Genomic DNA, 13,185 nt, shown 5'->3' with positions numbered 1-13,185 from the left:
AAATAAAGACCTAGCTCTCTCCAACTTATTTTGGGGATGGAAAATGACACCTGAGTCAACAAAAACAACTTTCTTTCCTTAAGGAAACCACCATCTGTTAGTTTTCTTTTTCCTTGGTCCTATTAAGTGATTTTTTGCATATGAGAATAGCAATAACTATTTTGGTTTGTTCATGTGTTTTTCACACAGGGAGCTAAGTATTTTATAACTATCTTCAGGTCACTGACTAGGTCACCGTTTCACTAGTCAAGAAAGTGAGGCTTCAGATCATCTACTGTCATATTAACAAAAAAAGGTCAATAAAATAGTTGATTAGGTTTCTTTTGTGACATTTCGATATGAAAATATATGTGACAAAAATGTTTCCTTATTTAGAAATATCATGAAAACTCATACTTACTTTCCAGAAATGTTTTGTAATAACGTACAATGTTGGGATGATAAAGCTATAAGAAAATAAATAACAAACATGTGTTGCACTGCTTCAAAATACAAGGTTTTCACTGACTACTTAGTTGGACTTCATGTTTGAAAACTACAAAGAAATTATATTTATTTATAAAACTAAGTAGTTCAAGATATCATCAAACTGAGATGGTTGTGATTTTTAAAAACTTGTGGCTTATAAACTGATCTGAAAATAGCAATCCTATATAGCCTTATTAAATAAAATTAAAAACGTTCTATCACCTAACTTTACTATCTAACTTAACCGGGAGAACTATAGAGGTAGAAGGAATCTTAAGAATTCCTTTAGCATGCCTTGTCACAACCCCACACACAGACTGTATAAAGGAGAAAAGTGAAATGAGGTAACTTCTGTTGACTACAAATATTCATTGTTCTTTACCTCTCTCTACCATCTAAATATTTATATAAAGTTTGTGCCTATTTACACTATTTCTGTCTTTCTATGCTCTCCAAAACGATCAGTAGAAAATGACATAATCTAAGAGTCAACTCAGTTTAAATCATAATAACAGTTGACAAGGACTTCCTACTTAACCAAGCTTTAGTCAGGCTCCTCTGAGTCCTCTTCGTGACTAGGCCTCATCCTTGGTCTGTCAGTTTTAGCAACTTATATCCTGCTAAGTCAGTTTGTGGAAAAATTTCCCACCCTTGACATCCAATTAAGTTTCTCATCCACTCACCCTTGATATCTAACCAAGTTCCTCTTAGTAAACTTCCATCCACTGAGCCCCCCTCACCCTAACCATTGGCTCTAAGTCCCCAGCTGTCCAGTTCTCGAATTCAGAGTTGAGTTCAATCTCTCTCCTCAATTACAATAGTTTGACTTCTATTGCAATAGTATTGAATAAAGTCTTCCTCACCATTTTTAAAAAATGTCTGGTGCAATTTCTCTTTGATATAAGAATGTTAGTGGAATTTCTAATTTTTTAATTAAAAAAAGATCATTTTCTAGAAGAATGCCAATAATTTTGTAGTTTTTGCTTATAATTTGAGTTTCTAGATAAAATTTGTCTCAGAACGGTCACCATCACATCAACAAATGGCTCGCTTGCATCTCTTTTTGGTCTTTCTGCAAGTCTTTTTGAAGGGAGATTGCTAGCTGTCCACCAAAAACCTGCTGTCTCACTGCAATACAGTTGTAGCTGGACATGGCTTCCCAGTTAGAGAAGACTTCTCAGACTCCCTTGAAGCTGGGGGTGAAGCTACCACTCAGTTCTGACCTGTGGAATATGAGAGGAAGCATGTGTGCTTCCTGTGTGAACTCTAAACCTTGGGAATAGCCCTCCATGCTCCTCCTCATCCCACCTCGGATGTGAGCATGGCTATGGCAGTTTCAACCACACAGATGAAGACAATGCACTAGGAGGTAACAGCACAAGAAGAGAGAAAAAAGCCTGTGTCCCCAAATGATCGCATGGAGCAGAGAACACCTTCAACCTGGTTTACTCACTTTGGGATTGTTCCGTGAAAGAGAAATAACCCACTGTACTGTGAGTCCTCTTTCTAAGCACCTGCATTTGGGATCCTCTTTGTTAATGCAGGTTAATCTTAATGTACTCTCCATTCTAGCCCCATTTGTTTTGCTTCTGCCTGCCACTACCTCCTCCTTTAAGGACTCAATGTTATCATCCTTTCCATCAGTTTGATCCTCTAGTGAGAGGGCAATTTTGAGTTACCTCAAAGCCCAAGCATATGCTCCTAACCCTAGTTTGACAGTTTCTTTTCTTAGGAAATGTGCTAAAACAAATAATCTACTTCATCAACTAGCGAGTGGCCAGCAGACCTTAAACAATATGTGACCAGATAACCAACCAGAACCATATTCTGGACCTGGCTCACCCACAAGGACTAAAACCATATTTGGGTCCAGATGAAAACACTGGACTGGCTTAGGTCAGAAGCCCTGTTCTAGCCTTGTGCTACAATGAAAGAGCACACTGTGGAAGGCTAGATGACCATACAAACACATGAACAAACTTTTTAAAGTCTAGTCTATTAGTATATAAAATCAACTATAAAATAAACAATTAATGGTAATATTTACTATAATGTACACACTGGAGTAGAACTATCGATTTCTATGAACAAAGTTCTCATGTTTATGGAATTCAAGACATCCCAACACAGATGCTATGCAAATGTGACCAGTGGAGGACAAAAGCAGCAAAGCTGATAGTGCATCACAGGAATTATAAATGAACAGTATTTGTGATGAATGTGCAAATAAGGAAGGCTGAAAAAGAAACCAATGTGTTCTTGGATCACACAAAGAAATCCCATTTCTCTTTGAAATGTTTATTCTTCCTCCTCAAACAAACTTGCATAATGAGAGTTAACTGAGCTGTTACATTATGTCAGAGTATTCTGCTCATGCCAATAAATAATAACCCATTTTGAAAATCTACATTTTAGATTTAATAAAGTCATATTTGAGGAATGTTAACAGCTTGGTTCCATTTGACAAAAGTCAAGAAACTCTTAGTCATATTTCTATGTATGTAACTAAGTAACCAAATATCCTAAAATATAATGAGAAAAGAATATATATGCTCACAGTGAAAAGGATTTCTCATATATGATGCATTCTGTACTGTAAATCCAATTGTTTTGCATCCATGACCCTGATATAAACTCCAGACAGTGTTTTATACTTCAGTGTCAAGCCTTAGGAAAAAAGCTGGCAAAAATATCACTGCTTCAATGTCAATTATTTCACCTGGAACTAGTTCATAAGCAGCATGGACAAGAGCACCACAATTCTACTTTCTTGCAATGACATGTATTTAAGAAAAACATCTTCAGAAACAAGGAAAACATTTACCTGCTCTTTAATTATTGTTAATTCAGAAACAATATTCCTTACGCTGCTGTCTCGATCTTTCTTATCCTTTCCAAATGCTGGGTTATGTAAATTGACCTCTTTCATTGCTAGAAGATTTTGACCACTACGCTTTCTAACCTAAAATAAAGAAAAACAACAACAACAAAAGAAACAGGGTAAAGAAAGAGAAGATAGAAAGGGGAAGAAAGAGATAGACTAACGAAGTCACATGAGTAACTAAGTTATATAAACAAGTCATAGAGCATTTAAAGTTCCAGCTGTATTTACATTAAGCTCAGCTCAAAACACTGGCATCCCCTGGGTCAGTCTGCAATACTTAGTAGCATTTTTTAATTTAGAGAGTGCATCATGCATTGGGAGAAGCTATTTTGAATACCTTTGTGAGAGATTAATAATGCCTCTTGTCTTAAAAAGTCAGTGGCCAATTTCTAGAGCTTACAGCTAAAACAATATTAGTGTGGCTATCTCTGTTTGACAAAAACAATCATTCTAATTTTCATATCTATTTGTTTGCTATTTTTCAATGACAAGAGTTCCAACTCAATTGAATATCGGTGTGCAAGTGTGACATCCTGTTTGGTTGGGAGTATCAGAAATGTTCCCCAAGGGGAAAGTCACCTTGTAAACACAGCCAAAAGCTCCACTTCCAAGATAATCCAAAATTGCATAGTTGCCTATATATTTCGAAGGAGCTTTGTTCTGATTAATGCTTTCAATATTTTCAGCAATTTGCTTCAGTTCATCCTCCTAATCAAAATATAAAAAGGAAATGGGTTTCTGTGATAAATTCCATCCTGACTACATAGCAGCCTGCCAAAATATTGAAAACTCAGGACTTACCACTAATAAATTCAGCTTGGATACCAATTCTTCATAAGCACTGATATCACGTACATAATGCCCTATGTCAATGAAGATCTCAAACAAATCTGTGGGGAAAAGTCTGCAGAGAAAATTACACACACTTAAAGTAGAACTTGGACACTGTTGATCATTACTTCCCTTTTTTATTTTTTTGAGATGGAATCTCACTCTGTCACCCAGGCTGGAGTGCAGTGGAACGATCTCGGCTCACTGCAAGCTCCGCCCCCTGGGTTCATGCCATTCTCCTGCCTCAGCCTCCCAAGTAGCTGGGACTACAGGCGCCCGCCACCATGCCCGGCTAATTTTTTGTATTTTTAGTAGAGATGGGGTTTCACCATGTTAGCCAGGATGGTCTCGATCTCCCGACCTCGTGACTGCCCGTCTCGGCCTCCCAAAGTGCTGGGATTACAGGTGTGAGCCACTGCGCCCGGCCCATTACTTCCCTTTTGAATGCAGCTCACTCACTGATTAATTACATGAAACAAACTTAACTTCTTTTGGTTATCAACAACCTCAAAAAAATACACTATTTACAGTTTTTGAGGGGTAAGAAAAAAACAAATGCAGAAGAAAGTTCTAGAGATCTGCAGTACAACCTTGTGCTTACAGTTAACAACACTGTACACTTAAAATTTTAAGAAGGTAGATGGCATGTTAATATTTTTACCATAATTTAAAATTAGATATGATACAGATTACACAAAAATCTTACTTGTAAGATATTTGGGGGTATAGGTATTCAATATATTAGAAGGAAACATTTATTAGGTTTTTTTTGGGTGTGGAGCACTTTCACAAATGTCATTTAACTCAGATTTTAGTAAGAAGTAAATACTAACCCAACTTTTCAATAAAAGTTTCATGAAAATAAAAATACTGGTACATGAAAAATAAAACAAAGAGATTCATTTATCATTCCCAGGACACTGGTTTCAAGGGCTTTTAAAATATTTGAGTTCACGAAAAGAGATGGTTTAGAGCTTTGAAATGAAAGATTATAAAGAATAAGTAGCGGGGTGTGGTGGCTCACGCCTGTAATCCCAGCTCTTTGGGAGGCCAAGGCAGGCGGATCACCTGAGGTCAGGAGTTCAAGACCAGCCTGGCCAACACGGTGAAAACCCGTCTCTACTGAAAATACAAAAATTAGCCAGGTGTGGTGGTGCATGCCTGTAGTCCCGGCTACTCAGGAGGCTGAGGCAGGAGAAGTGACAGAATGAGCCTCTGTCAAAAAAAAAAAAAAAAAAAGAGAACTAATTTTACTTTATTTTCTTCTAAATCCAAATATAGTACAGAAATAAAATAACAACATAAAATACTCCATGCTTTCTGCACTTGATCTCAGCCAAAAGGCTGAAAAGTGATGCTCCATGCTTTCTGAACAAAAGATGCTATATTAACTCAATACTTTATGTCTATTCTGCCTTATTAACAGAATTTTAATAAAAACTTGGGCCTATGATTTTGGCTAACCCACCTAACTAAATGGTGTGCAGAACACCACTGAGGGAACCAGTGTTTGCTTCCCGAAATGGTGACCTTTTGGTCAGGCTTACCAACACAGTATCTTGACCCCAGAACACCCAGCCTCCCCTTCAAATGAGCTCCTACACCATCAAAGACACACACAAAAATAGTTTGTTTTCCCTTTGATTAAATTCCCTTTGATTAAAGGGAAATTACCAGATCGACTTTCAAATTTCTAGCTGGAAAAAAATAAGCTCATATTTTAATGCCATCTTTTAAAAATGTTATTATCTTTAATTATCAAAAAGAAAACTAAAATCATAGCAGTCACATGTAATTAAAGGGAGTTGTATTGATACAGCGATTTATGCTCTTTCATCATCATTCTGTTAATATTCAGTGTGGCTGGATACTGAATCACTACAGTAGCTCACTTATGTCTGTGAAATAAGAAATCTGAAGACACACGGTTTGCATACTGATGCATTATTTTCCTTCTGTTGCTTCTAAGCCAAGTATGTGAAAACAGTTCAATCTAATGATCTCCTAAACATAATGATCACTTATATTTCTCTAACCTCATACCTTTTAAAGAGTGGTCTGTTTCTTTCCATACTGAAGAGAAATCTCAAGGCTCTGAAAGCATAACACTAGAAAACAAAAGGATATGTGATTCTTAAATGGTAGCTCAAGAAATTACAACTTTTTCGGGAAAGAATTAACAGGAAGTAAACATTAACATGACTTTATTGTAAGTGGCTGGTCCAAGCTGGAGCCAAAGCTTGTAAGTGAAAACAAAAAACGCCAACACCTGGGGTCATTCCTGTATTTAAAAAGTGTTTATGTTGTAGAATGCTAGGAATATTGGCCTTGCTTCTCTTGGTACTCGTCATTAATTTCTTTCTAGAAAGTACAAAATGAGTACAGAGACAAGAAATAAAATTCCGATGCTGAGAAAACCAAATGTCTAAAGATTTCCAGGAGCTCAAGGTTTATTTTGTTTCTAGCCTGCTATGTATACCTCAATATTTATATGGTTTCTGTGAGAAAATAAACACTAGAAATGATGACATATAAAAATAGCCACAGGCACACTGGACTCAAACTTGACAAATTAGTCTCTTGAGTAAAAAGTCTTAAGCATTCCCCAAATAGAACAATCTACAGTAACTCTCTAGAACGCTCAGAAAGAGGCCTGTGAGCCTTTACCTAGGAAAAATAAACATCTGACATTTTGCAGTACTGAGAAAAAAGAGTGTGCCCAGCCTGCAGCGTGCACGCACAATAGGCCACCATTGGAGTGATCAGGGTCTGCTGAATCAAATCTGGGATCATTTACTAAAATCAGTGATCTGAACACAGAAGGGTCCCAAACAAAATTGCCCAGGGACATGAGGCTGGTAACAAAATGACATGAAGGAGCCAGGTGAGAGCAGTGGAGACTGTGAGAAAGGGAGAGCATGCATATTCCTCAAAAGTCCTCCATCTGGAATTCTAAAAAACTCTCTACTGGCTTAACAAAATGTATCTTCAGGATGGGTTTGTCTTTATCTGTTTAACAGCACAGTGTCATATATCTGTGATGCACTGAAGAAATCAAGTTCCATGCCTGCACCTTCCCATTGGTAGCTCTCCAAAAACCCCCACCCTCCAGCACAGAGATACCCCCAAAGCGTCTGCTGGGTTTGGCCATCATTTTGGATGATAACTCTTAAATCAGATTGGAGACAAAGGTTGTTTCTTTCTTCCTTTTCAAAATGACTTGGGGGAAAAAAAAAAAGATGAGCTACAACTATTGCAAAGACTAACTTTAAATCAGATTTTGACATTAGGGCCACTGCCCCCCACCCCCACTCTGCCAATACCCACTCCTCAAAAACGAACATAGAACCCTGCGTAACTGTTCCCCTTTCTTACATGTGAGGCCTCAACTCCTGGAGCACTGCCTCCCCAAACCACACACCCCAGTTCCACTGAGCAGCTCACCCTTTACGCAGCTCCCCCAACGCCCACTCCTCAAAAATGAATGTAGAACCTGTGTAACTGTTCCCCTTTCGTACATGTGAGGCCTCATCTGCTGGAGCACTGCCTCCCACAACCACACAACCCAGCCCCACTAAGCAGCTCACCCTTCCTTCAGCACACTCTAAGCTCACAATTTTCACACTTGGTACAGGCTGTTCCCTCTGCATGGAATGCCCTTCCACCCTGCAGCAGATGCCATTGGTGCCCCACCCAATATCCCCTTATCCACTTGGCAAGTCCCTTCTCATCCATCAAGATCCATGATGGCAAATAATTTTCCCCCTGTTGTTATATTCTGATACATAAGGATTGCATATTTTTTAAAAAATAGAACTTATTGATAAGCAAAGAAACACCTAAATAAATCACGTAATTCTCCCACACAGAGAAACCACTGTTAAGCCTTCTGCATTGTTTTAATATTATTTGATTCCATGCCAGTCTTCCTTGCCAGATATTTTTCCCTCATAGTCAGTACAGGGACCAGTACTAACCTAAACATTCTAAAAATCATAGATCATTTTACCATAGTTATCCACGATTTCAATAACTTGATATTGAAGGACAATAGACATGTTTATTACCTGTAATAGATTAGTTTTTGCTGCAGTCTTTTGCTTATTTGGTAAAATTAATTTTGCTATTGTATATACACCATTTTCCTGAAAGAATAAAGGGGTCATACTATGAGTGACAACACTGTAGTGATACACAAGCAAAAAGAGGCAAATAATCTCAAAAACTAATATCAAAGAAGAAATATTAGTATAACTTTGGACCTTGAAGTAAACATTACAGGACAATATTTAAAATGTCAACATAACACTTTTAAACACCAAAGAGTACAACTATAATCTTAAAATTTCAACTGTCCGTGAAGAATCGAGATTGTAATAAAGTACATAAACGTAAAGTGATTCAAATATCTTAAAAACAAATAATAAGAGATTAAAAAAGGACAGAGTAAAGGTGTCCAAATATCTTAGATTTATATCTTTGATATTTATTTATATCCTTAATTACTACAACCATAAAGGGAGAAATTATATTCCAGTTATTAATTTATGTCTTTATTATAATCTTGACATCTTTCTAGATTTTTTAATTGAAATATACACACGAAGGAATGAACAAATAATAATACCTTACAGCCACTTTTCTATTATCTAGTAAATACATAATGCACTGATCTTTACTGTGTGCAGGCATTCCTATTATAACTGCAAAGAGCTTTGCTTTATTGCATCTAATCTCTGTAACAACTCTGTGAAATTAGTCTATAATTTCCTTGTTTTATACATGAGAAAACCAATACTTAGAGCGGATACATTATTTTTTTAGAAGCCAAGCCAAGAAGTAATAATTCCAGGAATTGAACCTCAATCTGGCCAACTTCAAATGCCCTGCTCTATCAACTACCCCCTGATCTGCTGAGTTTCTCTTATGTCCTAATTTAATCATTGATGAGCTGATCCCTTACTAACATGTATGGATCTTGAAGTTGGATATCGTATTGACACAGCCAAAAATGGTTTCTCTGTAAAATTCACTAAGTAAGAGGTAACTTTTGCAATAGAAACCCACATAAGGGTTGTACATATACGTGTGTATATTTATTTATATAGATCTATTAATTTATATTTATGTGTATATATACATACACACACAAACATGTATATATAGCTGTACATATAGTAGATTAATTAGTGGATTATACTTTGCAAAATCAGTTTCTTGGCAATAAATATTTTGTTTGCTGTGTCTCAATCATCATTTTTAACTTAATAATCTGATGCATAGTCTTAATCAAAATGACTGCTCTCCTTACCTTATGGTATTCTATACGCCCAGAATTAAAGCAATTTAGAGTATTCCTTTCGGAAAGAAAAAATAAAAGGGACTGCACATAACATAATGAAGAAACATCAATTAACCACATGTCAGTCCTTTTTAAGTCAAATGAGTTAAAGGAGGAAGGACAAGAATATAAAGTGGGACTTTATTAGTTAAATGAGAAATGTTAAAATAGTTTTAAAATCACATGATGGGAATCCCAAAACCTATGTTCTAGGATACAGACTGTACCACAAGGTGAATTGACTATGAATGGTTATGGAGACCTGACCTTGAGAAGGAGTGCTCTCACCTGAACCACCTGGTGGGCATTGGTGTCGTTGAGCACCAGCTCAGTGAGGGCAGCACAGCAGGCTGGAATGACAACAATCAAATGCATAGTGTGCATCATTACAATAAATACACTTTCACATAAATACTCCTACTCCACAGGGTATTTTTATTATTTTGCTATTTTTATTAGCAAAGTAACTTCTCAAGAAACACTAATTTTCCTTCTGGCACAGCTCTGGAAGAACAGAAGTTGACTTGTAATGGCTTCTAATTCTCCTCCCCATGTAATTCATGTGCATGTCTATTCCACAGCAACCATTTATTGAGCACTTTCTGCGTACCAGGAGGCAAGTACTGCATCTGTCCATTTCATTGTAATCCCCAGTGCCCAACACATGCCTGGCACTTAGCAGGTGCTCAACAAATATATCTATAATGGTTGATAAATAAAAGAATGCTTTAAATATGTTATCCAACTCAATCCTTACAATAAGAGTATGCACTGTGATTACCAGTGTTACTGGTGAGAAAACAGTTTCAAAGAGTTACTAGACTAGGCCACACAACCAGTAAGTGGAAATGACCAGGAGTGCAGCCCCAGTCTGCCAGACGTTAAATCCCCAGCCCTAAGCAGCACCACTCTTGCCTCCTGACAGCCACAGTGGCAGCCTTTGGTGGCATTTTGCACTGAGATACTTGTGCTCTCAGAAGTATACCAGACTCTATAGCACAGAGCTCCTATAAAGGATAATTCCATTTTACTGTGCTAAATATTTTACATATATTCCCACATAATTCTCACAATGATCTTCTATCACTGATACCATGATTATCATCACCATTTTACATAAGCAAAACTGAAGCTTGGAGAAGTTAAGGAATTTGCCCAAGGCCATATAGCCATCAATGAGGGTGGAGCCAAAACTCAGACCCTACTCTTAACCCTTTATGTTTTTAATTTTTATTTTTCCATTTTTATTTAGGTATTAACATGGTTTGGCTGTGTCCCCACCCAAATCTCATCATGAATTGTAATTCCGACAATTCCCGCATGTCATAGGAGGAACCCAGTGTGAAGTGATTGAATTATGGGGGTGGGTCTTTCCTGCACTGTTCTCGTGATAGTGAATGAGTCTCACAAGATCTGATGGTTTTAAAAATGGGAGTTTCCTTGCACAAGCCCTCTCTTTGCCTGCTGCCATCCACTTAAGATGTGACTTGCTCCTCCTTGCCTTCCGCCATGATTGTGAGGCCTCCCCCGCCATGTGGAACTGTAAGTCCATTAAACCTCTCCTTTGGAAATTGCCCAGTCTCAGGTATGTCTTTATCAGCAGCATGAAAATGGACTAATACAGTAAATTGGTACCAGTAGAGTGGGGCTTTGCTGAAAAGATAACAGAAAATGTAAAAGTGACTTTGGAACTGGGTAACAGGCAGAGGTTGGAACAGTTTGGAGGACTCACAAGAAGATAGGGAAATGTGGGAAAGTTTGGAACTCCCTAGAGGCTTGTTGAATGGCTTTGACCAAATACTGATAATAATATGGACAATGAAATCCAGGCTGAGGTGGTCTCAGATGGAGATGAGGAAATTGTGGGTAACTGGAGCAAAGGTGACTCTTGTTATGTTTTAGCAAAGAGACTGGTGGCATTTTGCTCCTGCCCTAGAGATCTGTGGAACTTTGAACTTGAGAGAAATGATTTAGGGTACCTGGCAGAAGAAATTTCTAAGCAGCAAAGCATTCAAGAGGTGACTTGAATGCTGTTAAAGGCATTGAGTTTTAAAAGAGGAACACAGCATAAAAGTTTGGAAAATTTGCAGTCTGACAATGCAATAGAAAAGAAAATCTCATTTTCTGAAGAGAAATTCAAGCCAGCTGCAGAAATTTGCATAAGTAATGAGGAACCAAATGTCAGTCCCCAAAACAATGGGAAAAATTTCTCCAGGGCATGTCAGAGACCTTTGTGGCAGTCCCTCCCATCACAGGCCTGGAGGTTTAGGAGGAAAAGATGGTTTCACGGACTGGACCCACGGTCCCTCTGCTGTGTGCAGTCCAGGGACTTGGTGCCCTGCATCCCAGCCACTTCAGTCATGACTAAAAGGGGCCAAGGTACAGCTCAGGCTGTTGCTTCAGAGGGTGGAAGCCCCAAGCCTTGGCAGCTTCCATGTGGTGTTGAGCCTGTGTGTACACAAAAGTCAAGAATTGGGGTTTGGGAACTTCTGCCTAGATTTCAGAGGATGTATGGAAATGCCTGGATGCCCAGGCAGAAGTTTGCTGCAGGGGCGGGGATCTCATGGAGAACATCTGCTAGGGCAGTTCAGAAGGGAAATGTGGGGTCAGAGCCCCCACAGAGAATCCCTGCTGGGGTACTGCCCAGTGGATCTGTAAGAAGCAGGCCACTGTCCTCCAGTAGAATGGTAGATCCACTGACAGTGTGCACTGTGTGCCTGGAAAAGCCAAAGAAACTCAACACCAACCCATGAAAGCAGCCGAGAGAGAAGCTATACCTCACATAGCCACAGGGGCGGAGCTACCCAAGATCATGGGAACCCACTTATAGCATCAGCATGACCCAGATGCAAGACATGGAGTCAAAGGAGATCATTTTGGAGCTTTAAGATTTGACTGCCCTGCTGGATTCTGGACTTGTATGGGGCCTGTAGCCCCTTTGTTTTGGCCAATTTCTCCCGTTTGGAACAGCTGTATTTATCCAATGCCTGTACTCCATTGTATCTAGGAAGTAACTGACTTGCTTTTGATTTTACAGGCTCACAGGCAAAAGGGACTTGCCTTGTCTCAGATGAGATGTTGGACTGTGGACTTCTGAGTTAATGCTGAGATGAGTTAAGACCTTGAGGGACTGTTGGGAAGGCATGACTGGTTTTGAAATGTGGGGACATACGATTTGGGAGGGGCCGGGAGTAAAATCATATGGTTTGACTGTGTCCCCACCCAAATCTCAATCTTGAATTGTAACTCCCACAATTTTCATGTGTCATGGGAGGAACCCAGTGAGAGGTGATTGAATTATGGGGATGGGTCTTTCCTGTGCTGTTCTCATGATAGTGAATGAGTCTCACTTGAGATCTGATTGTTTTTAAAATGTTTTCTTTTGTAAAACCATTGAAAGTGCACTGAGTTTCCCTGCACAAGCCCTCTCTTGCCTGCCATCATCCATGTAAGATGTGACTTGCTTCTCCTTATCTTCCATCATGATTGTGAGGCCTCCCCAACCATGTGGAACTGTAAGTCCATTAAACCTCTTTCTTTTGTAAATTGCCCTGTCTTGGGTATGTCTTTAGCAGCAGCATGAAAATGGACTAATACGAGTATAGAATAAGCTATATAATGTAAACACATCTTAAGTATACGGCTCAATGAGATACTACAT

General features: G+C 38.6%; 1 protein-coding gene across 11 annotated transcripts in view; it reads right to left on the bottom strand.

The window, feature by feature from the left end:
• NEK10 (NIMA related kinase 10) overlaps positions 1–13,185 on the bottom strand; it is a 248,764-nt gene that overhangs the window by 166,242 nt on the left and 69,337 nt on the right. For all 11 annotated transcript variants that reach the window (XM_058442270.1, XM_032162265.2, XM_058442269.1 and 8 more), the window contains exons 14-20: positions 9,813–9,874; positions 8,251–8,328; positions 6,227–6,291; positions 4,154–4,256; positions 3,932–4,060; positions 3,293–3,430; positions 401–446 (exon numbers count right to left, since the gene is read on the bottom strand). In XM_058442270.1, the coding sequence (XP_058298253.1) occupies positions 401–446; positions 3,293–3,430; positions 3,932–4,060; positions 4,154–4,256; positions 6,227–6,291; positions 8,251–8,328; positions 9,813–9,874 (621 nt within the window). The remainder of the gene's footprint in view (positions 1–400; positions 447–3,292; positions 3,431–3,931; positions 4,061–4,153; positions 4,257–6,226; positions 6,292–8,250; positions 8,329–9,812; positions 9,875–13,185) is intronic.

Source organism: Hylobates moloch, unplaced genomic scaffold (assembly GCF_009828535.3).
Source record: "Hylobates moloch isolate HMO894 unplaced genomic scaffold, HMol_V3 SCAFFOLD_8, whole genome shotgun sequence".
Lineage (NCBI taxonomy): Eukaryota > Metazoa > Chordata > Mammalia > Primates > Hylobatidae > Hylobates > Hylobates moloch.
Note: the sequence above shows the minus strand (reverse complement) of the source record. Positions and strands in the feature narration are given on the sequence as shown.